Source organism: Phoxinus phoxinus, assembly GCF_949152265.1.
Source record: "Phoxinus phoxinus genome assembly, chromosome: 4".
Lineage (NCBI taxonomy): Eukaryota > Metazoa > Chordata > Actinopteri > Cypriniformes > Leuciscidae > Phoxinus > Phoxinus phoxinus.
Genome location: NC_136879.1, coordinates 38,603,599 through 38,631,509, shown reverse-complemented (window position 1 = coordinate 38,631,509; position 27,911 = coordinate 38,603,599). Strand labels below are relative to the sequence as shown.

General features: G+C 36.9%; 1 protein-coding gene across 2 annotated transcripts; it reads left to right on the top strand.

Annotated features, from left to right (window-relative positions):
• The first annotated feature begins 6,012 nt into the window (after positions 1-6,012).
• On the top strand, positions 6,013-27,593 carry LOC306997007 (NACHT, LRR and PYD domains-containing protein 3-like). Of its 2 annotated transcripts, XM_079609993.1 has the most exons (11): positions 6,013-6,162; positions 6,405-6,499; positions 6,669-6,782; positions 7,085-7,198; positions 7,479-7,574; positions 7,650-9,452; positions 11,035-11,205; positions 17,113-17,283; positions 19,208-19,378; positions 20,351-20,529; positions 26,934-27,593. In XM_079609993.1, the coding sequence occupies exons 2-11, from the start codon at positions 6,450-6,452 to the stop codon at positions 26,945-26,947; spliced, it is 2,883 nt and encodes a 960-aa protein (XP_079466119.1). In that variant the 5' UTR covers positions 6,013-6,162; positions 6,405-6,449; the 3' UTR covers positions 26,948-27,593. The 2 variants fall into 2 exon arrangements, with proteins under 2 accessions (XP_079466119.1, XP_079466120.1); XM_079609994.1 differs by lacking the exon at positions 11,035-11,205 and having other exon boundaries at positions 6,145-6,162; positions 26,934-27,591.
• Positions 27,594-27,911: the final 318 nt, after the last annotated feature.

Sequence of the window (27,911 nt, the reverse complement as noted above, 5' to 3'; positions counted from 1 at the left end):
TGTGACGTCGTCGGGTCCCATTGGCTCTCAGCGCCTGTAAGCCATCTAGCCTTTATACATGTCTATGCCGGTGCGTGCGTCTCACAGGCGCCGGCGCCACTCATCAGTAATCACGCCACCGGGCTCGCATCGTTCACCCGTGGCCGTCAGTCTCGTTCCTGCTCGTCACAGTAAACATAATGAATGGCGACTGTAGAACGCAAAAGCCGCGAATCCTGGACATTTTGGGCGACATCAAAATACCGGGCAGACTCACGGAGACTCACTAGTAGCATAGCCTTGTTGTTTACTGCGATCTCTTACCGGTAGGCGTGGCCTTCTAGGGCAGCGAAGCAAGTGCATTCTGGGAGTTGTTGTCTTTCATCCCCATAAGCCAAAAATAAATTTTATGGCTTTTCTCAGTCTAGAAGGCTCCAAATTCAAAAATAATTTCACATTTCTTCTACATAAATGACCCATTTTAAATACACATTCATCTTTCCAGAGGTGAAGTGTTCCTTTAAAGCGCAAGAACGTCTCACGGACACCTGTGAAACACGCATTTCTGATCTGGAGAGATACTCTCGCAGGTGGAACTTGAGATTGATTGGGGTGGCTGAAAATCACAATGAAGATGTCAGATCCGAGGTAATTCGCATCTGCGGTGAGACTTACCCCGAGGCCAAGAGGAAATACCCTGACGTCGTTGACACCGTGCATCGGCTGGGGAGGAGAGGCGACAACAAGAGACCTCGGGCCATCATCATGCAGTTTACCTCACGGGTTGTTCGTGATGCCTTGTGGAGAGCTGCCAAAAAGTCCCAGTTTCTTAAAGATAGCAGCTTGCACTTCGTGGAGGATCTGACTTCAGCAGGCCGGGAAAGACGGAAGACCTTGTGGCCGAGAGTAAAAGAGGCGAGGGATGCTGGAATAACTGCGTATTACATCGGAGCGCATGCGTTTATTGAAGGTGTGGAGATTACTTTGTGAATCCCATCAAGTGAGTTACGTATAACTGTTTTTCGAAAACGGTGACTGTTAACTGTCACTTTTGGCATTTGAGTTTTCATCATATTACAGCTGGACCTTTAATTTGGTTATTTTAAATGGTCACTATAAGCTCTGTTCTTTTAAATTTTCTTCTCATTATCAGTAAATTTTGACTTTTTGCCTTTGCTTTGATTCTTGTTAATAACTGTTCTCTGTTGTTCATTTATTAATGTCAATATCGTTCATTTCTCTTAAAGCCAGGGGATTAAGAAACAATGTGAAACGCAAAGCCCTTTTTTTGTTTGTTAAAAACCACGGATCAGATTTGTGCTTTTTTCAAGAAACCCATTCCACGCAGGATGATGTCACATTTTGGAGGTCCCAGTGGGGCAGTGATATATGGATGTATCACGGTACAGAGCGACAAAATAAGTTTGCTGGTGCAATACTTCATCTTGTCAGTGACCCTAAGGGTTACAGGGCTTGACATTAACTTTTTGAGGCACTTGTCCTTCGGACAAGTAAATTTATGTTTCACTTGTCCATGCACAAAAGTCACTTGTCCGGGTAAAGATTTATAATTTTATCATTTATTTTTGATAAATGCCACTTTCTACCCGGCAGAGGCTGATTTTCCAAGGGGTACTTTAAACCGTGTAGCTACTTTACATCTGAACATTAGCTAATATTTAACTATGTTCATTTAACCAATACAAATGCTGTTAATGCTTGTTTACAGTACACGGCTGCTGACGCTAGCTAGCTAACGTCACTTACTTGTCAGTCGGTTTGGCTTGCCCCCGACAGACGCCACAGACCATTACTCCATCTTCATAAATAACCCAGTCGAATTCATTTCCATTTGGTGACAAATTTTCGTTCCCGTTTTAATTTGTATGGTGCTGTTGGTGTAACTGAAAGGTGACTTGCTTTTCCTGGCGCTTTGAGGCAGGTAAAAATATTCTCCTGATTGGCCAATCAAAGCATTCTGAGTTGGACGCTGGTTCGACGGATTGTGGGGAAAAAATGTGTTCGTTTCAAATCGGTAAAATTAAATCTGTAAAATAGACGTAATGAGTGGCACATAACGTGAAGTAACGTGGCATTTTATTTTGTTTGAAATTTAACTTCTCCAGTGGGACAACTAATTTTCACTTCCACTTGTCCTACAAAAAAATCCACTTGTCCCGGACAAGCCTTAATGCCGAGCCCTGGGTCATTTTATTTTGTTGGTGATTTTACTTGGCCAGACTACCACAATTCTTCTAAATATGCATGGATACAATTCTTCTAAGGAAAATACCACCTTAATGGATGTGATTAGTGATCATATACAGTACTGGATAAATAAATACCCAAATGCTGGTCTTATTTTGGGTGGGGATTTTAATATGGTATTAAATAGTGATTTTAGGTTTCCTTCAAAAGCGGATTCTGTTTGTCCAATTATGAATACATTTATGATGCGATTTAGTCTTGTTGATATATGGAGAGAAACAAATCCACAGCAGAGACTCTATACCTGGAGCAGCAATAACCACTCTAAACAGTCTCCAATAGATTATTGGCTTATTTCCCAAAGTCTAGCGAACAGTTGTAACTCAACCAGCATTCACGCTACGCCTCTTACAGACCACAGTGCTGTCTCTCTTAAAGGTCCCATGACATGAAATTTTCACTTTCTGAAGTTTTTTAACATTAATATGAGTTCCCCTAGCCTGTATATGGTCCCCAAGTTTCTAGAAATTTCAATCAGTGTAAATCAAGCTTTTGCTATCTTTCTCTGCCTTTGAGAAAGTGGAAGCTCAATCGGGCTGATCTTGAATCTCCTCCTTATGACGTCATACGGAGGAAATGTTACCTCCCCTTTCTCTGCTTTGCCCGCCCAGAGAATATTTCTCGTCCATGAGAAAATGAGCTAGGAAGTAGGAACGCGTGCGCGCGATTTTAGTTTGTCCACGAGAGAGATATCATGGCTTTTGAGCGAGCGAAGCATAATAATTGCTCAATATTTGGATGTACAAATGAACACCGAAGCCTTTTTTTAGTTCCTTCATCCAAGCCCCAGAAGAACCAGTGGATTCATTTAATTTTCTCTGGAAATGCGCCGACACAACTCCCCAAAGTTTTGCATGTCTGCGGCAAACATTTCACCGACGACTGTTTCCTCAACTTGGGTCAATACAGAGCTGGCCTCGACGAACGTCTGAAAATAAATCGATCGAGCTAACGTTACCAAGCAACACTTTCTGATGTGTAATTGTTCAAGTTCAGACAGGTAATATTTCTCTCAAAATCGTTCAATACTGCTGTTTGTGCCTCAGTAAGTCAAGCAGTGACTAAAATATCAACTTCACATCGTTTCTTTTAGTAGGACGAAAATAATCGTATTTAAATTGTGAATAAATTATATACAGAAAGCGATCAAAGAACAATCTTTCCACACAGCGCGAGTTTATCTGGACACTTGCCAAACTCATTATGAAATCAATGACGCACGTTACACTGCACAACGAAGCTCTTATAGCTACTGTATTTACATCACCGTGTTTGCATTGGTGAAAGCATTAGAGAGAGTGCAGAAACTGCGTTGCCATGATAAGATCTTCATTCTCGCGATCAAAAACAGACTGTCATCTGCTCAATGCTCATCACGGCAACATTTTATGTGATGGGAATAGATCTAAATATTTTAAAAACTTCTGATGATTCGCTAATCTTGATAGCTGTAATAGTAAAAACGTATAATAGCTGTAGTAAAAGTATTCGAGAGAGTTTCACATGCAATATGTATAGCTATTTCATATGCAAGCATGTCAGCCAATCACAGCAGTGGCCGGTTACACTGAATCTCACACAGACACGCCCCTTCAAACAGAGCGTTCAAATCAGAGGCTAAAATCAGGCTAGGAAAAATGCCTTTTATTTCTAAATTATGACTATTTTTGATCTAAAAAAACATACTAACATTATAAGGGCAACCAAGGAAACATGGGACCTTTAAGGTTAGCCTTTCAGCGTCAAAGAATTCAAAGAATTTTTATGTAGATTCCATTTCCCAGTAACTCCCAAGGAATCTTATAATGGACGCTATTCCTAAAGGAGCTATTATGCTTCCAAAGGACTCAGTTAGATCATCTAACACTTTTACTACTTCTTTAGACCCATTTGAACTCCCAATAGGAAAATTGTGCTTTGTCACATCCTTCATCTCGTAATAAGATAATTAGATCTCTCCTTCAAAAGGAGCTTGTTACAATTCCATATGTGGCGTCATATTGGAAGAACTTGTTTGACCACATTGATTGGAAAAAAGTATGGACTCTGCCTTTGAAATGCATAATTACTAACAAGGTTAGAGAAATTTCATTCAAACTATTACACAAATATTACCCTGCTAAAGCTTATTTGGAAAGGTTTAAATCAGATATAGACACAAGTTGCCCCTGATGAACCTGCTCTTCATATCTTCTGGGATTGTCCTCGCACACAGTTATTTTGGGTTGAATTCTTACATTTAATTAAACACAATGTGCTTCCGGATTTCTCCTTGCTTTTTAAGGATGTATTGTTTGGCTTCTTTGATATACAAAAATTATTATTAATCTGTTATTGTTCCTTGCAAAATTTCACATTCACCGTAGTAAATTCACTCATCAGAATCCCTTATTCATGGTTTTTAGAAAAGAGGTCCAGCAGTACATCCAAAGCATTTCATCATCTAAGAATCTTAAAGCTCTTGTAACGGTACGTTCACACCGGGCATCAGCGTCAACGCTTGACGGAAGGCGTGGCTGAAGTTTGGCACGACGCCATGGTCATAGCAGCGTCAGCCAATAAAATTAGACAGGAATGACAGGATGAACGTGATTGGCTGCCGCCTGGCTACTGTATTTGCATAGAGCGATCCTGATTGGCTGACGCTTCCATCTGCGGCGATTCACTGGCGTTGCTCGCGGCAGAAGTTGAAAAATTCTGCCGCGAGCAACGCCAGTGAAGCGCCGCCGACGGATCCACAATTCTTTTCGGCAACGCTTGACGTCAAAGTCAATGGGAAGCGTTGACGCTGACGCCCCGTGTGAACGTACCGTTAAGACAATAAACTTGCTTCAACTCTTTAATTTATTTAATTAAAGTTTTCTGTCCTGATTTTTATTTAATAAAAAAATGTATGAGTAGGCCTATGTACAAGCTATAACCCATGTGTATATGTGTTGCTTTGCTTTCTTTATTCCGTTGTATGTAATTTGTACTTTTTTGCTATGTACTTGTGTTTTTGATACCTTGGCATTATGAACCTTATTATAAACCTCTTGCAGGATGCTGCGAGACCATTCTCTGTAAAAAACAAACAAAAAAAAGTACAATCGGAAACCGCGAATAGCGCGGATATTGCGTAATTGACGGGCACATTTTTTTCCCAGGAAGACCAATTATTGAAAATTGGAATTTCTCTGAAATAAAAAAAAATATTTGGAGACTTTTGGGATATTGTAAGTATACAACTGCAGAAAATATATCACACTGTGAAAATGATTTTTGGATATTTAAAAATTACATATTGTACCTTTAATATTGACGATCTATTCGCTCGCTTGTGAAGGACAGATCTGCATGTCAGGTCCATATTGCTGCGTGACGTAACTTATAGCCTGTGTGTGCAGATCGTTCACATGATTGTTAAAAAGTTTTGTGGGTTTTGCACGTTCTCGTCTTTTTTTTCTTTTTGGATAATTACCACCATGTTGGGCTGCGTGTCTATTTTTATTATCAACTCCGAATGACTAATGTTCGTTTGGTTGCTTGTGTTATAATTTTTTTTTTTTTAACCTGATTTAATGCGGGTCGCGGTCTTTGTCAAGTCTGGCACGGAATTGCACGAGTCTGGCACGGAATTAAATTAGTGCTGATATATAGCCTATATATATATCTAATCACTGCTATATTCTATTTTGCTACTGCGAGTAAACCGTGCACGTGCAGGGCTGTGAGCGCGCGCGTAACGTTACGCCATCATTGTTTGGCGCGTAACAAATAAAAAGTGAAAGTACATTATCAGAGTTGATGTTTCGCCATTTAAACAGCCAGAATCGATTCTGTACTGCGTATCAAATCCAAAGTGTTTCATGGAAACCTTCATAAAAGAACACGAATTTACGTTTAAAAACGGCGGTGGATTTTGTGAATCTGAATGTGAGTTCAGGTCTCGTCTCGAGACGTTTTACGGGTGACTTCCGCATTTAGAGCAATATTAGCCTATTTCCCCTAAAATACATATTAGTTTTAGTGTGGTTTATTTTGCATTTGTGTTAATATACGACTAACATTGTGTGTTTGAGTGAACGCTGCGTCTCATGATCCTGTTTCTCTGAATCTCAGGTTCTGTTCAGATGAATTATTGTGAATTATTGTGTTTGTTTGTCATTTCCATTCAGAGTCAGTGGTGAAGATCAGATTCTGTTTCAACTGTTCAGCTCATCATGGATGAAACTCAAACATCCAGAGATGAAGATTTGTATCCAGGATGCAGGTATTTTGCATAAACTCAAGATTAAATCATCTTTAAATTATAGTAAAGAAGATGTTTTTATTAAGTTAAAAACTTGAAAACAATTAGACCAGCCGGTCTTTTAATTAAAGAACCTTTTAAGAACTTAATAAAATATTATCACCAATATTTTTTTTCTTTTCTGTTATAGTTCAGTTCATCAGAAGAGATCAGAGCCAGAGCCCAGCTGTGTGTCTTTGAGGAGTGACCGGTCTATGGATCGGCCAGTAGATTTTAAGAGTGGAGATACACAACATGATATCAGGTATAATGTTTCTGTGAAAATATGACCACTACAGCATATTTTTTATTATCAGAATAATATTTGTGATATTTTCTTCAAGATATGAGAAATTCTTATTTATGTGTAGCTAATATTTGAATGCTATATTTTATTATTTTATTATATTTCAATAGTGTTACATGAGAGCCGTATATGAGAGCACTTAGTTCATTTTACAGTTTTTTTAATCTACATTGTGAAAATAAATTCTTTAAGAATAAATTAATATGTGATTTTTAAATACAATAATTCAATGTATTAACTTTAATCTATTTATGTTATAGTTCAGTTCATCAGAAGAGATCAGAACCAGAGCCCAGCTTTGTGTCTATGAGGAGTGACGGCTCTATGAGTCGTCCAGTACATTTTAAGATTGAAGATACACAACATGATCTCAGGTATTACATTTCTATAAAAATATGATTTTAGTATGGCATTTTATATTATCAGAACATTATCAGTAATATATTCTACAAGATATAAACAATGTACAAGAAGAATGTTTTAATGTAATATTTTAATACACAGTATAGTGTTGCTCACACAGAGACACATCTGTAAAAGAACTCATTTCAATGTAACATTTTTGTAATAACAGTGTAAATATTGTTTTATTGATAAATGGACATGCAATATGTTGAATATGGCAAATATGTTTAACTGTAAACTCTGTTATAGTTCAGTTCATCAGAAGAGATCAGAGCCAGAGTCCAGCTGTGTGTCTATGAGTCGGCCAGTAGATTTTAAGAGTGGAGATACACAGACTGATCTCAGGTATTACATTTCAACAAAATATATGATTAAAAAAGACATTGTGTTTCTTAATACTGTGGTATGTTTATTTTACAGCCATGAAGTCCTCAACAGGTTTAGATCAAATCTGATGAAGAAGTTTGAGAGTCTGTATGAGGGAACAGCGCAGCGGGGAAACCCAACACTCCTGAATGAGATTTACACAGAGCTCTACATCACAGAGACTGAGAGTGGAGAGATCAGTAATGAACATGAGGTGAGACAGATTGAGACACAATCCAGGAGAGCAGCAATAGAGGACACACCGATCAAATGCAATGACATCTTTAGACCTTTACCTGGACAAGACAAACCCATCAGAACTGTGCTGACAAAGGGAGTCGCTGGCATTGGAAAAACAGTCTCTGTGCAGAAGTTCATCCTGGACTGGGCTGAAGAGAACGAGAATCAGGACGTCCAGCTCATATTTCCTCTTCCTTTCAGAGAGATCAATCTGATGAAGGACAAAACACTCAGTCTTTCAGATCTTCTTCATCGCTTTTTCCCTGAAACTAAAGAAATGGAAATATCCAGTGACAAATATAAAGTGTTGTTCATCTTTGATGGTCTGGACGAGTGTCGTCTGTCTCTGGATTTTCAGAGCGATGTGAGGTTGTGTGATGTAAGTGAATCAGCCTCAGTGGACGTGCTGCTTACGAACCTCATTGTGGGGAATCTGCTTCCCTCGTCTCTCATCTGGATCACCTCCAGACCAGCAGCAGCCGATCTCGTCCCCTCTGAGTGTGTCCATCGAGTGACAGAGGTACGAGGCTTCAATGATCCACAGAAGGAGGAATACTTCAGGAAGAGAATCAGTGATCAGAGTCTGGCCGACAGGATCATCACACACCTGAAGTCATCGAGGAGCCTCTACATCATGTGCCACATCCCCGTGTTCTGCTGGATCTCAGCCACTGTTCTGGAGAAGATGTTGAGCGAAGCCGAGACTGGAGAGATTCCCAAGACTCTCACTCAGATGTACACACACTTCCTGATCCTTCAGACCAACATCAAGCATGAGAAGGACTATGAGAAGAACGTGACGGATGAAGACATGATCCTCAAACTGGGGAAAGTGGCTTTTCAGCAGCTTGTGAAAGGCAATGTGATCTTCTATGAGGAAGACCTGAGAGAGTGTGGCATTGATGTGACAGAAGCATCAGTTTACTCAGGATTGTGCACTCAGATCTTCAGAGAGGAGTCTGGCTGGTATCAGGGGAAAGTCTTCTGCTTTGTTCATCTGAGTGTTCAGGAACATCTAGCGGCTCTATATGTGCATCTCTCCTGTACAAACAATAACATAAATGTGTTTGACCCAATCACCAAACAGAGTTTGCTATCCAAAGTCAAGGACTGGTTTCCACTTATGTTTAAACATGTGTCATTATCTGCGCTGCATCAGAGAGCTGTGGATGAGGCTCTACAGAGTAAAAATGGACATCTGGATCTTTTCCTGCGGTTTCTTCTGGGTCTGTCAGTGGAGTCTCATCAGATTCTCCTACAAAGACTAATGAAACAGACAAGCAGATCTGACAGCAATAAGAAAACAGTTCAGTACATCAAGAAGAAGATCAGGACCATCGACTCTCCAGAGAAATCCATCAATCTGTTCCACTGTCTGAATGAACTGGGTGATCGTTCACTAGTGGAGGAAATACAACAGTATCTGAAATCTGGAGGAATAAAGAAAGCCAAACTCTCTTCATCTCAGTGGTCAGCTGTAGCCTTTGTGTTGTTGACATCAGAGGAGAAAATGGACAAGTTTGATATTAATGATTTTGTTGGAAGAGACGATAAAACTGAACGACTAAAGGCTCTTCAGAAGCTGCGTCCTGTGATTAAAGAATCCAGATCAGTTCAGTAAGTATCAATCAGAACAATCAGTTCACTGTTAAAACATCAGGAAAATAAAAGTTCATGAATCTTCAGTGCTGCAGATGTTGTCTAGAGTTCAGTGGTCAGTATTTGATGTGTTTCTTAAACCGTGACAATGTTAAATTCCTTCAGGCATTCAAACAAAGTCAGAAAATTTGTGTATGAATAAATAATTCAGGTTTATTAATTGAGAGTTCTTGCACATAAAGAAGGAATTTAAATATTTAAAGTAAATGATAAAAGAAATGAAGACCAAGTAAACAACTGGAGGAGCGGCTCATTTATCAAGTAGCTCAAATCTCCTAAAAACATTTGCTGTATGGTTTACACAGCAGAGTCATACATTTACATTTTACTATTAGATGAACAATTAAAGATTTACTTGATGTTTTGATGAAAGTTAAACATTTTAATTTTACTGTGAGATGGACAATAAATAATCAAATCACTGAGTGTGAAATTAGTGGTTCTCTAGTAAAGTGCAGATTTAATGTGTAGCAACGACTCTTACATAACAAGAATAGCAATGTACAATGAGACATTTAGGATTATTTACAAGTCATTACTTTTGCTAATATTTGGAATATAATTTAAAAGATATATTGATATGAATATTTGTCTATATCTATTAATCTGTTGTGCGTATCTATTTTGACATGCCGTTCTGCAGCGTGTAATTGGCCATCGGTCCTCTCAGCAGCAAGAAAAACAACTTTTATTCAGTGGATTATGTATAGTCTAGAAAGAGCGCTTCCTTTACAATCATTGTAGAAGAGTGTTATGTTTTATAAACATAAATTATGTTTTATGTTTTTTTATTTTTATGTATAGCCTCGAAAGAGCGTTTGCTTTACAATCATTATAAAGCTGTCACTCATCTCAGTTCACAATCTAGATTAAATTGTTTTTAATCTTTTTCCAAATGGTATGAAACTTCCTACAGCTCTCAACACTTTCTAGATCTACAAAATGGAATGTGATCTGTTTTTATGTAGGCGTGACAAAAATCGTGACACTCGTGGTCTTTGGGGTTTATTGGACCCCAGACAATAACATTGAATTTTGTAACAGAACAATTTTTTTTTTTTTTTTACAAATATAATTTTACTCTGTTTATTAATGTTTTTACCCAACATTTGTGCAGTTTTTGGAGGATTTATGATATATTTTAAATATCTATAAATAAATAAATCTAAAATGCAGAACCACCACAAAAATAAATTGGTAACACTAAGACACATTGAAAATGTACACACACACACACACACACACACACACACACACACACACACACACACACACACACACACACACACACACACACACACACACACACACACACACACACACACACAGGGTGTTTAGAGTAAAATGATATTTGTAAAAAAAAAAAAATATATATATTGTTCTGTTACAAAATTCAATGTTATTGTCTGGGGTAAAAAAAAAAAAACAAAGACCACGCGTGCTGCTTTTATAGAAGACCATCAGAGGGTTAATAATGGATTCACTGCTAAACTGATCTGATCTGAACTGAGAGTGAAGTGTGTGTCATTGTTCTCTACAGGTTGAGTTATTGTGGCGTCACAGATGAAAGTTTTGCTGCTCTGACTTCAGCTCTGAGATCAAACCCTGAACACCTGAGAGATCTGGATCTGTCTGGGAATAAAATAGGAGAATCAGTGAATCTGCTGTCTGATGTCCTACAGAATCCTCTCTGTAAACTGGAGATACTGAGGTAAGATCATATTTGACTCTCACACATGAATCACAGTGTAAAGTATATTTGAAGTGTTCAGCCTCTTTCTGCTGCTGTGAGTTCAGATTATTGAGCTGTAAATGATTGAACACATGAGCTGATCCTCAATAACATGAAACTGCAGGACTGAGAGTCACACTGAAATACACACTTTCACACACAACCAACATTTCAGTTTTTTTACAGTCTATGCTTTAAACAGACTCGAGCTCAACACGGTCAAAACTGAGAAATGAAGAACATGCTGGATTCATTTTAATTATGTTCATCTTTCTGCGTTGACACTTTCTAAAGTATTGTTTTTAATTTTGTAAAATGAAAACACACACACACACATTTTATATACATATATAAAGGCACAGTTTTGACATTTTACTTTACCCTCCAGCACTTACATCATGTCCCATTATCAAACACTCATAAGAGTGACTCTGACTATTACTGTATATTTATTGTCAAGTCATTTTACTGTATAGTTTTGGAGAAAATGAAAGGCAAACGCACCCCAAACATGAAAGTGCATTATATCACTTACACCATGTCCCATTTTCAAACACTAAGTATTCCTTCATAGGTTTGCTGATTCTTTCATTTGATTACTCTTTAGAGTGACCCTGACTATTATTGTATTTATTGTCAAGTCATTTTACTGTATCGTTTTGGAGAAAATGAAAGGCAAACTCACCCAAATGTCAAAGTGCATTATAGTACACATCAATGCGAGTTTGCCTTTCATTTTCTCCAAAACTATACAGTAAAATGACTTGACAATAAATACAATAATAGTCAGGGTCGCTCTGTACAGACATCCATTGAAAGTACGAGCAAACCTATGAAGGAAAGATTTTTATGAGTGTTTAAAAATGGGACATGTGCTAGAATGCACTTTGATGTTTAAGGGGAGTTTGCCTTTATGTTTCTCCAAAACTAAACAGTAAAATGACTTGAAAATAAATACAGTAATAGTCAGGGTCATTCTTATGAGTGTTTGAAACTGGGACATGATGTAAGCGCCGGAGGGTAAAGTAAAATGTCAAAACTGTGCCTTTGTGTGTGTGTGTGTGTTTTGAGTATCATATTTCATACATCAGGTATGAATTTATGTTTCATAGATTAGGGTTTTTATAGCTCATATATGCAATTCAATGATAATTAACAGATTAAAAGCCACCAAAAGCCTGTTGTGTCATATTTGTCATTTACATTAACATGAAAAATGTAAGAAAATAAATGAACTTATTCTTATCTTATTATATTATCTTTTATTATTATCTAACTATCTAAAAATGTATTTGTAGAGTGCTGACAATGACAATTGTTACGTGGGAGAAAAGATAGAAATGAAAATAGGCAGTATACAATGTTGGCAGTATGATGGTAGTGAGGAGTGGTGGTGGTGATGGTAACACACACACACACACACACACACACACACACACACACACACACACACACACACACACACACACACACACACACACACACACACACCTATACATTTACACACTATTATTTCACTTCTGGAATTATGGAATTACTAGATTGTTCGTTACTGCACTATTTTGTTCTGCATGGTGTCTGTAAAAAAAAAAAAGAAACATTAATAAATTATGTATAATAATGAATGTATACTTTATATTAGGGCTGCACGATATTGGAAAAAAATTACATTGCGATATTTTTTTCCCAAACGATATATATTGCGATATTGAGAGCCATAACTCCAGGCTAAAGACAATAATTACCATTCCATGATATTAATAATTTCACTAATAAGCAAGCTTCATTACAAGTGACAAAAAAGGTCACTTAATATTTTATTCCAAAATTAGAACATTTCTGTAAACACAAAAGCAGAACACATTTTTAAATAAAACAGCAGCTTTACACCAACCCCCTGATTGGTTTACAACAATATAACTTAAAATAAATATATTTTTTTATAAAACAACTTAAGCATTTTGGTTCACAATCTTGTAAGTCAACTTTTCTTAGCCAAAGTGCCAAAGTAAAACAGTGTTGGTCATCATAATCATATGAAATAAACAAAATGATATAAAACTTTAATATATTTTGTATTAAATCTTCTAAACAGATTAGAGAACATGTTTCTGTAAACAGAAAAGCCGAACACATTTAAACAGCAGCTTTACACCATACCGCCGGTCAGCGTCGCCGCTCCACGCGCATCAAGAGCTGAGGGGGCACCAAAAAAATAGCCTAATGAAAAATCAATAATTCTAATGCCGATATTATTTCAGTATAGAAATACAGACATCCCAAGTCCCGGGAGTCTCCCGCATATTGATAGCGGCTGATGCCCGCGAATTAGTTAAAATCTCCGGAATCTAGAGCGAGCGCGCCCGCGAGACAGAGACTGTGCTCCAAACCGCGCAGCGCGTGCACGGCAGAGAGAGCAAGAGACCGCGCGCGTGCCTCACGAAGGCATGTAATATCTCCCGCTGGTGCTACTGTGCTACTACCCTTCACATCGCATGTTCCGGCGATGTGACTATCGCTCACTCGCACATCGCGATGTCGATGTTAAAATCGAATATTGTTCAGCCCTACTTTATATATACAAAACATTAAAATCAACAATAAAAGTGCAAAAAATTTATGTATGATAATTAACATTAATATTGAATTTAATTAACATTAAAAAATACATTATAATAATTAATGTATAATATATAAATAAAAAAACATTAAAATTAACAATAAAAATGTAAAAAAATATGATGTATGATAATTAACATAAATAATAAATATTATAATATTTTATTAAAAAATATTAAATGTATATAAAATATAATTATTAAAATAATGATTACAATAATGTCATATATAGGCATACAAACATTAAAATAATAAAAAATAAACAAAACAAAAAAAAAGTCATGTTTTTTTTTTAAATCATGAAATTGTTTTTATGTCCTAATAAGATGGAAAATAGCAGAAAATAGTCTTAAAATCAATTTTGACCTCTTCCAGCGCCCATACCGTAAGTGCGCGATTTGACACGCATACTAAAAAAAGTGCGGCTGGCTTGACCGCAGTGTAAAACTAATGCAAGTAAACGGGTGAGCTACGGTTTTTCTTGATAAAAACAAAAATAACGTTAACATTTATCAACCGATTTCAGAGGTTTGTACGTGGTGTCCAAAAAGTTCCATCTCTAGTTATTCAAAATCTCAATAGTTAGACGTATAAAATATTTTTTTAAAAGGAATTGTCAAAGCTCAGGCTTGTCATGTATTTGACTTTTTATTCATGGATAATAATTGTGAAGACCCCCATACTGAGATATAATAAAAATTTCACATTAAATAAAATAAAGTTTTCTTATTGTGGAAAAAGCATTTTCTGGCTTTAACCCGATTTAAGCTTTTCTTGTGCTTAGAATTGACCGCCGTTGAGAAAATGAAACAAATCGGTAAATACAAATCACACCGGCAGGTGCTTTCTGTATTTTTATAGCACTAAAATGATAGATATTTACAGATAGATACTCCAAATATACAATAACAAAGATAACTGATGGATCCTTTATGGTAATATGATATGTTACAAATACAGTGCAATGCAAATCGTACATAAGATAAAGTGAGAAGTAATAGTAAATAGTTTAGTGTATAGTCAATAAAAAACCAGTACACAGTAAATACAATAATAGTAATGAATAGTATAATATCATAAGTACAATGATATAATAATAATATATTGATAATAGCATATCATTTATGTATAATACTATATTAATAGCAATAACATGAAATGTCAATGACAGAATATAGATGATAAAAAATAATAATTAAAAAATAATAATAATAAAGTTAAATAGTGACTAGTGAATAGTACAATAATTTAAAAGCATAACTAAAATAGATTGATAATCGCATGTGGTATAATATTATAATAATAGCAAATACAGTGTAATATCAATTGCAGAATAATATAGATATAGATAATATCTATATACAAGCAGCGTACAAATGTATGCTGATGATTCCACATTGTATTATGCTGCAAAAACTGTCAGTGAACTGGATTATGTTTTGTCAGCTGAGTTAAATATGGTTTCTGATTGGATAAAACAAAATAAGTTGGTGCTGAATATCTCAAAAACCAAATCAATTATCTTCGGATCGAGTCATAAATTGTCATTAATACCAAATATGAATTTAAACTTGTCTGGAGAACCTATAGAACAGGTAGATAAAGTAAAATTACTGGGCACAATAGTGGATAGTCACCTATTATGGGTAGAACATATTGATATCATCGTGAAGAAGATGGGTAGTGGTATTGCTATAGTGAGGAAATGTCTTTCTTATGTCCCTACACACATTGTTGAGCAGGTGGCCAAATCTTTAATTTTATGCCATTTGGATTATTGTGCCCCCGTATGGTCATCTATATCTAAAGGTCAACTAAAGAAATTACAAACAGTCCAAAACAGAGCTGCCAGGTTGGTTTTACATTGTCCCATTAGTACAAATATTATTAGTATGCACTGTCAGCTCTCATGGTTAATGGTGGAGAAAAGGCTGGTTTTTAATACCACTAAGTTTTTTAGAAACATTGTCTTTTCTTCTCAACCATCTATTTTATATAACCAAATTGTTAGGTGTGATCAGGTACATTCACATTTGACTAGGTCTGCAAATGATGGCCTGATGATGTTACCATGCCCAACATCAAATGCTTTAAAGAAAACTGTTATTTATCGTGCCATCACTCATTGGAATAATTGCCCATTGAATATACGAAAAATTAATGGCAAAGACTCTTTTAGGTACCATCTAAGAATGCATCTTTTAAAATTGTAAGGAAAGGACATATTTACTTTGAGTGTAATAATGGTTGTATTGAATTGTTTGAATTAATTTATGATGTGGTAATGATGTTTATAATTTTGTGCTGTTTTCGTTTTGACATTGTTGTGTGATTTCTTTTTGTGGACCCCAGGAAGACTAGCTTGTTTACTTTGGTGACAGCTAATGGGGATCCTTTTAACAATAAACAATAAACAATAAACAATAATAATAAAAATAGTAAATTAAATAGTGAGCAGTACCTACCCGAACCGAGTACTTGTCATAAAAGTCGGTTTTAAGAAAATATAGTTATATAAATATATAAAAATATATTTATATAAAAATATAGATATATAAATATCTTTATAATATAAAAAAGCTAAAACTATAATATAAATCATGTCAACTCATGTTTCAACTTTCACAGCTAAGTTAACTAGCGACATCGCTAGCTTTTTTAGTCTGACTGACTCCGGTGGTCAACTAACGTTATTACTAATTATATAATGACCAAATACAAGCAGAAACAAATGTTCAGTCTTGCTTGTGAAAGGTAATTCCCCGAGACCTGTTTTCAACTGTGTGGCGATATATGCAGCACGAAGCAGCCATTTTTCTCAATTCCCGTTAGGAGAGGTGTGGGAAAGTTGCCCTCCTCAATATGGCGGCGCCGTTGACATATGATCCAGCAGCCAATAGGGCGTCTATGTATTTATTATGTCTATGGGTTTCTTTGACGAATCAATGCTGATCAAAACTTGATGATGCAATCACACTCACTACAGAGCCTCTTAATGTCCAAACGCCAAAAATCTCCTGAATCTCCACTTTACGGGACTTTTTAAAGCATACAGATTGGATTAACGGTTCAAAAGTTATTAAACATTTAAGAACAATAGTTATTTTTAGCCGCCGGCAGCTGTATAGGTCTTTAAGAGTTAATCTAATGATCCATCAAACATATTAATTTGTGCTTTAAGTTTGAACTTTCTCTCTAATAATGGATTCACTGCTAAACTGATCTGATCTGAACTGAGAGTGAAGTGTGTGTCATTGTTCTCTACAGGTTGAGTGATTGTGGCGTCACAGATGAAGGTTTTGCTGCTCTGACTTCAGCTCTGAGATCAAACCCTGAACACCTGAGAGAACTGAATCTGTCTGAGAATAAAATAGGAGAATCAGTGAATCTGCTGTCTGATGTCCTACAGAATCCTCTCTGTAAACTGGAGAAACTGTGGTAAGATCATATTTGACTCTCACACATGAATCACAATGTAAAGTATATTTGAAGTGTTCAGCCTCTTTCTGCTGCTGTGAGTTCAGATTATTGAGCTGTAAATGATTGAACACATGAGCTGATCCTCAATAACATGAAACTGCAGGACTGAGAGTCACACTGGAATACACACTTTCACACACAATCAACATTTCAGTCTCTTGACTTTAAACAGACTCGAGCTCAACACAGTCAGAACTGAGAAATGAAGAACATGCTGGATTCATTCTTACTGTTAATTATGTTCATCTTTCTGCATTGACACTTTCTAAAGGATTGTTTTTAATTTTGTAAAAACACACACACACACACACACACACACACACACACACACACACACACTTAGCACTTACATACTGTTGTCCTACTGCTATCTTAATTGCTTCTATTGTTTCTCATTTGTAAGTCGCTTTGGATAAAAGCGTCTGCTAAATTAATAAATGTAAATGATTTAAGTAAATCTGAGTAGCTGCATCTGGTACATTAACAAATAAAATTAATAAAATAAATTAAATTTAAACATTTAAAAAACATTATTTTTGAGTAATATTAACTGTTTTTATTTATGAGTAATATTAACTTTTTTATTTCCTCTAAACCTTTGTAAAACAGTATTCCATACAACCACCAGTATACATGACATTGGCCTTTATTGTCGATGATGAATACAACAATATAGCATATTTTACACTTTTTTAACATGTATACAATATTTCCTACATTTAAACTCCTTTAACAAACATTTTAGAAGTAGAAATGAAACATTTAAACATTCAGGTATCCTAATTCAAGTGTAATCAACCGTTCTGTTATCCAATATCCACCGGATCAGCGCTGGTTCTCGTGCCGGAGACGGACTCGAGCTCTGCGGTGAACTTCTGACTTCAGACCGCCGTCCGGTTTCACTCACAGCCGAAAGATGCTGCGAGCGACTGACTCCATAACCTGCCAATAAACAAACAGTGCACAGTTCTGAGGACATTTTATCATCCAAATTAATTATATTCATTATCATTAGGAACAGAGTTTTGTGTTTTATGCAAGGCGTTTCAATCACACGAAAAGACAGGCGCGACTCTCGTTTAGGTGTCACATTACGCTTCTGTATGTTGTTTTGCAGTAAATAAAATGATTTAAAGCACATTAATGATTTTATATATATAAAATAAAACATACACAAACCTGAATTTCACAGAGGAAATGCACCAAATCTGCGACGCTGAGAAGAGAGAACTCAATTTCTTAAGTGTGTGTTAAATATATTAATAATATTGATTTGAATTAAGTAATATTTTTGGTTCTTTAAAAACAGATCTGTTTAATTCTCCATTCTCAAATATTTCAAATATTTTGATAGAAATTTCACAAATATAGAAATTTTATTTACAATAAATAATTGGTTAGTCAAATGCTAAATTATTTTAGTGACAAACACGTATATATAACTAAATTTTAGACAAAATTAAATGTTGGATTTTTAGTAAATTATTTTGGTATGTTCAACTCAAACCATCAAGTAAATGATATTCAGATATTTTAAGTTAATAAAGTTAATTATTACTGTGACATTTAATAAGCCCCTGAAATATTTTTTAGATCTAAAATGTCACAAAACATGATCATACAACATCTAAAGTATCATTCAGTCAGGAAAACTAATATCTTAAATTACATTAGTGAATAGTGTCATTTAAGAGAGAATTTTTCCTGATTGAATGATACTTTAGATGTTTTATGATCATGTTTTGTGACATTTTAGATCTCAATCTAATGATCCATCAAACATATTAATTTGTGTTTTAAGTTTGAACTTTCTCTTTAATAATGGATTCACTGCTAAACTGATCTGAACTGAGAGTGAAGTGTGTGTCATTGTTCTCTACAGGTTGAGTGATTGTGATCTCACAGATGAAGGTGTTGCTGCTCTGACTTCAGCTCTGATATCAAACCCTGAACACCTGAGAGAACTGGATCTGTCTGGGAATAAAATAGGAGAATCAGTGAATCTGCTGTCTGATCTCCTACAGAATCCTCTCTGTAAACTGGAGAAACTGTGGTAAGATCATATTTGACTCTCACACATGAATCACAATGTAAAGTATATTTGAAGTGTTCAGCCTCTTTCTGCTGCTGTGAGTTCAGATTATTGAGCTGTAAATGATTGAACACATGAGCTGATCCTCAATAACATGAAACTGCAGGACTGAGAGTCACACTGAAATACACACTTTCACACACAATCAACATTTCAGTCTCTTGACTTTAAACAGACTCGAGCTCAACACAGTCAGAACTGAGAAATGAAGAACATGCTGGATTCATTCTTACTGTTAATTATGTTCATCTTTCTGCGTTGACACTTTGTAAAGGATTTTTTTTAATTTTGTAAAATGAAAACACACACACACACACACTATACATATTACATACAGATCTAAATAACTTAGCAAAACTAGCCTATGTACACTCTAAAAAGTTTAACTATGATTTACAATTTTTTTTTGGTGAAACATTTTTACACTAAAAAAAAAAGTAGTACATTTTAAAGCTGAGAAATCAATGAAATATACTGTATGAATTGAGTAAATGCAAGTAAAAAAAAAAGTAAATCTGAGTAACTGCATCTGGTACATTAACAAATAAAATTTTGTAAAATGAAAAACACACACACACACGCACGCACACACACACACACACACACACACACACACACTAATTGACACTCCATACATATTACATACAGATCTCAGTAACAGTAAAAATAACCGATGTTGTGAATAGTCTCATTTATTAAAGCAGATTTTGCACAAGACTGAATTTTAATATAGTGCAAATAAGAGATTATTTTTCCTGATTGAATGATACTTTAGATGTTTTATGATCATGTTTTGTGACATTTAGAACTCAATCTAATGATCCATCAAACATTAATTTGTGCTTTAAGTTTGAACTTTCTCTTTAATAATGGATTCACTGCTAAACTGATCTGATCTGAACTGAGTGAAGTGTGTGTCATTGTTCTCTACAGGTTGAGTAAGTGTGGCGTCACAGTTGAAGGTTGTGTTGCTCTGACTTCAGCTCTGAGATCAAACCCTGAACACCTGAGAGTACTGGATCTGGCTGGGAATAAAATAGGAGAATCAGGAATGAAGTTGCTCTCTGATCTGAAGGATGATCCACATTATAATCTGGAGACATTATACTACTGTGAGTATATCTTTATTTGAAGCCTTTTAATTGACTCAATTTCAGTGACAGGTCTCATGTGTGTGTACAGATGGTACTCAACCAGAATGCCTATTACCGCCGCGACAGGCACCGCGGCGAAACTACCGCGGTAAAAATAATCCAGTCGCATTTCAAAGTCATTCGCGAAATGACCGCCAGGTGGCGCAGAGGGACATTGTGCAAAACAGCCGCTATTGCCGTATTTTGAAATGTAAGCGGGGTTAATGTCAATTAACAGATGAAATAGGCTACTGTAGAACATTGTTTAGGACAGAAAAATAGAATCATAATTTTAAAATAGAGAGACGAGAACAATATAGCCTTTATTTCATATTGTAGCCTAGACGTCGGTGGGCGACATAAGCCTATTGCCCGTTGGGAGCAGCGTGATAAAATAATAATAATAACAAAAATAACGAACAAAAATAAATTAGGTGCAAAGAAGCTGATTATTTGTTTACTACTCAACTGAGGAATGAGACGAATGATGAGCGCTTTTCTGGAAGAGATTGGATAAACCGGGCATTTTTAAATGAGTATATTCATGGCCGAGTCGTAGAACTTGCGTATCGGTCATATGGATGACACGGGTTCGAATCCCGTACAAACAAAGATTATTGTACATTTTATATTAGCCTATTAATGCATGTCATAGCCTATTATTAATGCAGACAATCAAACAAACAAAACTTTTTTTTTTATACAGGATAGCCTTTTTTTTTGGTTCATATAGGCCTAGAGTTTGTAAAACATGGTTTTAATAAGGTGCGATTTGCCAGGGGGACGGGGATTTCCTTCTGGTCTAAACATCCCTGCTTCTGCTGAATTATTTTAATCCCCCCTCCCTCCACAGTAATCAATGCTATAAATTACTTCACCAATAGACCATTTAAAATATATAAAATAAAGATATGCAACAGGCACGTTTAAACGACAAACAATAAAATCAGAACCAGTTTCAGTTCATGGTTCCAGTGCCTTAATGCATGCACGGCTTTCAAAATGTCACAAAGCGTTTTGAGATTATTTTGAATGAAATATTGAAGTTTTTAATTAAGTATTTTGACACACCACACCGAGTGGCGCTATCCATTGTTCTAAAGACGGGTTTTATTCTGGCATGTTGAATTAGTGTTCGGCAGACGCGGCTGCGCGTTCATTTGGATTTATTTTTCTCATAACAGACATCTAAAATAACTTAGGCTCTAATGGGCTACTCCGTAGTTTTTTAGTCATACAGATCAGAGTAGAGTAGCCTAGCCTACATCGGTCAAAACTGTAAACTTGTATTCATATTCAAACTTTTATTCAAAAGTTTATCTGTCGTCTCTGCATGTCTCCGGGAACTGCGCGTCACAAAAATGAACCGAAAGCCACTTTCCTCCGCTCAGTCACGATAAGAAATCGGCTATGTCTAAAGCTTTTAAATGTCTAAATATTTAATAAATGTTATCTGATTAGGTAATCCGTTTGAAACCGAGAGGTGCAGATCTACTCAAAAGCTGTGAGCGCTTCCCAATGATGAACGGACAAGGGTGAAAATCTCGCTATAATTAAATGTAGTCTCTAGGCTAAATCGCCCTGAATTAAATTGTAAAAATAGATCAGATAATTTATTTGTCGAAATGTTGCGATATTGTTTCATTTAAGTTCATAAATATTATATAAATGTTATTTAGTTTAGCAGCAGCACAAAGCACTGTGGTTCGAGATTTATATAAAAAAAATAATAATAGATAATTCACAAATCGCGCACCCTGGTTGTAAGGATCCAAAGATCCCCGTGGAATTTAACATTGAGTTGAACATTGTATTCATGACAACAAATGAACATGCGTTTGAACAAATTAGCATGCGTTTGTATTTAGGCTTGCTTGGAAAAAGCTGCCCAAACCGAGGTAGCGTTTTATTTCTTCAATTATTGAAATAATTAAATGTTTATTAATAAACTTTTATGACAGAAATATTAGCCTATTAGCTATTAGAAATTAAAAATTAGCAATTAGAAATAATTAAATTATTTCATTATCAACACTTTACTAGCCTAATGCTATGTCTAGAATTAATTGTGAATTGCGACTTCTCTTTGTTTTGAGTCGGTCTCGAGCTCAGATCGCCTGTGGGGGGTTGGGGGTTCAGGAGGTGTTAATGTTCCGTCTTTCATATGGAGAGTGAGCCTGATTACCAGGCAAAGGCAAAATACTTTTAAAGATAAATCTCTCGATGTGTCCAAATGTAGGCCCTTAAATTATAAATATTGTAGTTTTATGTAGGCTATTGTATTTAAAGGGATTTCACACACACTTTCAGTTGAAGTGTTCAATCCATTTGTTTCAACTGGTTTTGTAGAATTTTAACACGTTTGAGTAGTGTGTGTGTCAACAATCTGGCATTATCTAAACATGAACTATCGACGAAACGCGTTCTTGCCAACTAAACGAATGCAGAGCAGCAGATACAGAGCGCTTATTCGCGATCCACCTCGTTTTATTGTACGGTGAATTCAACCATGCATTCTGTTTGAAGCAAGACTCAATCATGTTACAGTTTTTTTTTCGTGATTTGTCTGGATGACACAGAGCGACATCAGTATTATCAGCTGTATAATGGGGTTTTACCCTGAAATCTTGTTTAATGTCGAGAGAGACCCGGCGCGCGCAGTGCAGGGAGACTAAATAAACTAAAATAAAAGAGATCCAGCGCGAGAGAGAAGCAAAGAAAATCTTAATTTATGTTGCTTTGAACTATTTTCGTTTTGTAGACTATAGCCTACTGTTTTAATTGTTTATTTAGCTGCAATTTCTTTGGCAATACAGATTTAAAATGTTGCAAGAATAAGATTCTGTTTCTTACTTAATAAACTCTAACTCGATGCAACCCTGTTTTAAATAAATAAACTGCCCCGACACTTTATTTAAACCTTGAAATGTCCAGGATCTGTTTTTAAAAATTTCTTCCTTTGCTATGACGGGTATCAATTGTCAGTCATCTCAATTTCGTGGATGATTCACAAAACAATAATTTAGCAGATTAAAGATAGCTTCCATTTTCATTTTCTGACGCGATCGGCTGATAATCTTCCTTCATCAGTTTTGTCGTCTGTGCAGCGGCTCTACTGGAAAGTAGCAAATTTATGTTGTAATGTGCCATTGATAATTAAACAAAACGCTTGACTTCAATAAACAGTTACCCATCTAAGCATCAAGAATGGTAAAACATTTAACGCTGTCAGCCAAAGCTAGTGAGATTCGATCTCGCATCGCTTGAAGCTCCATGAAGCTCGTGCTGGTGCGTTGTCCACTGCACTACCGTCGGTCCGCTGATGAGAAGTTGATCTTGCAAAGCTTCATTGATGTAGCCTAATATTTTTCTATTGCAATGTTTTGTGTTGAAATGTTTTCATTATTTATTAAATGTATTAGGCCTACATTTAATTTCAGTCTTGTGATTATATGAATTCATTTAACTACATGTTTAACTTGAATTGATCTGTTTTACCACATTTCAATCACTCTCAATGAGCCGCGGCGCGGCGGCAGATTACACAATAGAGAGAATAAACTGACACTTTTCAAAGTCTGCGATTGTAGCGCCTCTTAGCGGTCAAAGCCAGCAAATACACCCCCGCAATTTTACCGCCGCGGGAACGGCGGCGGTAAAAGTCTCATTCTGGTTGAGTACCATCTGTAACTGGAGAATATAAGATAATTATTCAGCTTCACTTTAGTCTCTTTAAACTGTCTTTTAATAAGAGTTTAATTCTGTGATGTGAATATGATCTATGATAGGTCTATATGAATATTTTCATCCCTTACACAACTTTTGTTTAATTGGAATGAATTAATTCTGATCGATGAATCCAAACGTAGTGTTTACATGAACGATAAATAAAATGATCGGGTTGATGTGTGTTTATATGTCACAAGCTTCAAATCGTAACTGAGTTTTTGACATGCACACACTGCACGAATATTTCCCACTGTTTGCACACACTCTTCTCCTACTTTGTTTGTTTGTTTGTTTGTTGTAAACATCAGATTTAATATTTATATATTACGGGTCAGGTCCTAATTAGGAGACGATGAGCACATGAACCGTTGTGCCGTGCTGCTTATATTGATCCCGCAGTAAAAACACCCGAAACAGCCTGTGTGTGAGAGTCTGAGAGAAGGACGTGTGTGTGAGTCTGAGAGAAGGACGTGTGTGAGAGTCTGAGAGAGAGAGACGTGTGTGAGAGTCTGAGAGAAGGACGTGTGTGTGAGTCTGAGAGAAGGACGTGTGTGAGAGTCTGAGAGAAGGACGTGTGTGAGAGTCTGAGAGAGAGAGACGTGTGTGAGAGTCTGAGAGAAGGACGTGTGTGTGAGTCTGAGAGAAGGACGTGTGTGTGAGTCTGAGAGAAGGACGTGTGTGAGAGTCTGAGAGAGAGACGTGTGTGAGAGTCTGAGAGAGAGACGTGTGTGAGAGTCTGAGAGAAGGACGTGTGTGAGAGTCTGAGAGAAGGACGTGTGTGTGAGTCTGAGAGAAGGACGTGTGTGAGAGTCTGAGAGAAGGACGTGTGTGAGAGTCTGAGAGAAGGACGTGTGTGAGAGTCTGAGAGAAGGACGTGTGTGAGAGTCTGAGAGAAGGACGTGTGTGTGAGAGTCTGAGAGAAGGACGTGTGTGAGAGTCTGAGAGAAGGACGTGTGTGAGAGTCTGAGAGAGAGAGACGTGTGTGAGAGTCTGAGAGAAGGACGTGTGTGTGAGTCTGAGAGAAGGACGCGTGTGAGAGTCTGAGAGAAGGACGTGTGTGAGAGTCTGAGAGAGAGACGTGTGTGAGAGTCTGAGAGAAGGACGTGTGTGAGAGTCTGAGAGAAGGACGTGTGTGTGAGTCTGAGAGAAGGACGTGTGTGTGAGAGTCTGAGAGAAGGACGTGTGTGTGAGAGTCTGAGAGAAGGACGTGTGTGTGAGTCTGAGAGAAGGACGTGTGTGAGAGTCTGAGAGAAGGACGTGTGTGAGAGTCTGAGAGAAGGACGTGTGTGTGAGTCTGAGAGAAGGACGTGTGTGAGAGTCTGAGAGATGGACGTGTGTGTGAGTCTGAGAGAAGGACGTGTGTGAGAGTCTGAGAGAAGGACGTGTGTGTGAGTCTGAGAGAAGGACGTGTGTGTGAGTCTGAGAGAAGGACGTGTGTGAGAGTCCGAGAGAAGGACGTGTGTGTGAGTCCGAGAGAAGGACGTGTGTGAGAGTCCGAGAGAAGGACGTGTGTGAGAGTCCGAGAGAAGGACGTGTGTGAGAGTCCGAGAGAAGGACGTGTGTGAGAGTCCGAGAGAAGGACGTGTGTGAGAGTCCGAGAGAAGGACGTGTGTGAGAGTCCGAGAGAAGGACGTGTGTGAGAGTCCGAGAGAAGGACGTGTGTGAGAGTCCGAGAGAAGGACGTGTGTGAGAGTCCGAGAGAAGGACGTGTGTGAGAGTCCGAGAGAAGGACGTGTGTGAGAGTCCGAGAGAAGGACGTGTGTGAGAGTCCGAGAGAAGGACGTGTGTGAGAGTCCGAGAGAAGGACGTGTGTGAGAGTCCGAGAGAAGGACGTGTGTGAGAGTCCGAGAGAAGGACGTGTGTGAGAGTCCGAGAGAAGGACGTGTGTGAGAGTCCGAGAGAAGGACGTGTGTGAGAGTCCGAGAGAAGGACGTGTGTGAGAGTCCGAGAGAAGGACGTGTGTGAGAGTCTGAGAGAAGGACGTGTGTGTGAGAGTCTGAGAGAAGGACGTGTGTGAGAGTCTGAGAGAAGGACGTGTGTGAGAGTCCGAGAGAAGGACGTGTGTGAGAGTCTGAGAGAAGGACGTGTGTGAGAGTCTGAGAGAAGGACGTGTGTGAGAGTCTGAGAGAAGGACGTGTGTGAGAGTCTGAGAGAAGGACGTGTGTGAGAGTCTGAGAGAAGGACGTGTGTGAGAGTCTGAGAGAAGGACGTGTGTGAGAGTCTGAGAGAAGGACTGAAGGCCGTGAGATTGTGTTGGTCATTCATGACACTTCATTCAACAACTACAACAGCTCGTACGCATCATACGCCATTACGTCATTGCACACACACAGTAATTTCCAGTTTGGGTTTTCAATCTGATCGAGTGTTTACATGTCCTCTCGATCGGATTAGAAAAGGAATAAACACCCAATCTGATCGAAATTTAATTTGGATCGAGTTCATTCGATTACGGCGTTTACATGAAGACTTTTCAGTCCGAGTCGTAAATCTGATCACTAAGATTGTGTGTGTGTGTGTGTGTGTGTGTGTGTTAAAGTGAGAGATGTTTATCATTAATATCTCCGGCTGTTTTTCCTGAAATGATCTCCAGATGTGATGTGACTCAGTAATGTCTCACACTCATATGTGTCTGTCTGTGTGTTTTATTGTAGACTTTCAGTGTTGAGACGTCAGTTCAGTTTCCTCAGGATCAGCTGATGGTGAATGAAGAGCCGCTACAGAGACTGAAGACACAGAGACACACAGCGATCACACTGACGTGTGTGTGTTCACACCAGTTTCTTGTTTTATAGTAATGGCTCATGAAAATGAGTGCTGAAAACAGCAGCTTTGTATTGTTTCAAATTTGTTAGATATTGATTACAATGTAGATGTGAAACACTCAAAATTCGTGGCAAACGGTTTAAGCAAAGTGAAAACAAGCCTTAGAGATTTATTGTGAAATACTGACAGCGTTGGGAATAGTGTTATAAGTTTTATCAAGAGTCTGACTGCAGAAGAGATGCTGTAAATTATACCAGCAGAGGAAGACAAAGATTATGCAAATAATTTTACTGAACATTTATTTCTGTTAAATATTTTATTATTAATCTATTTTTTATGATGATCTATTAATGTTTCCAAATAAATCTTCACATTATTTTACTGGTTTCTTGTTTTTACCCTCCTGCCTCTGAACACAGTTAGTACTACTAGAGATCAATGAATTATGTGCTCTCCTTATCAAGGGCTCTTACATTATAATAAAAGATCATCAAACATTATTTAATGTATAAAAGATCATTCATTTGTAAAGGAAAATGTCACATAATTTAATTTATTTGCCTTATTTTTTTACTTGAAGCATTAACTTTAAAATAATTTTAGATTTTATATTAATTCTTATTATTAACTGATAATAGTTAATATATTAAGCTGATATTTGTGATCACATGCCACGCTGACAGTGCTTGACAAACTTTATTTTTTATATTTTTAAACTTTAGTAAAATATTATTTTTAAGTGTTACCCAAGTTTACGTCTAATTATAATGGAGCTTTTTTCTTGAACTTTCCTGAGAAAAATTTAAAATTTAACAGAAAATCCTTAAAACATTGTGTTACATGTTTTTGCTCCCTCATTCAGGTTC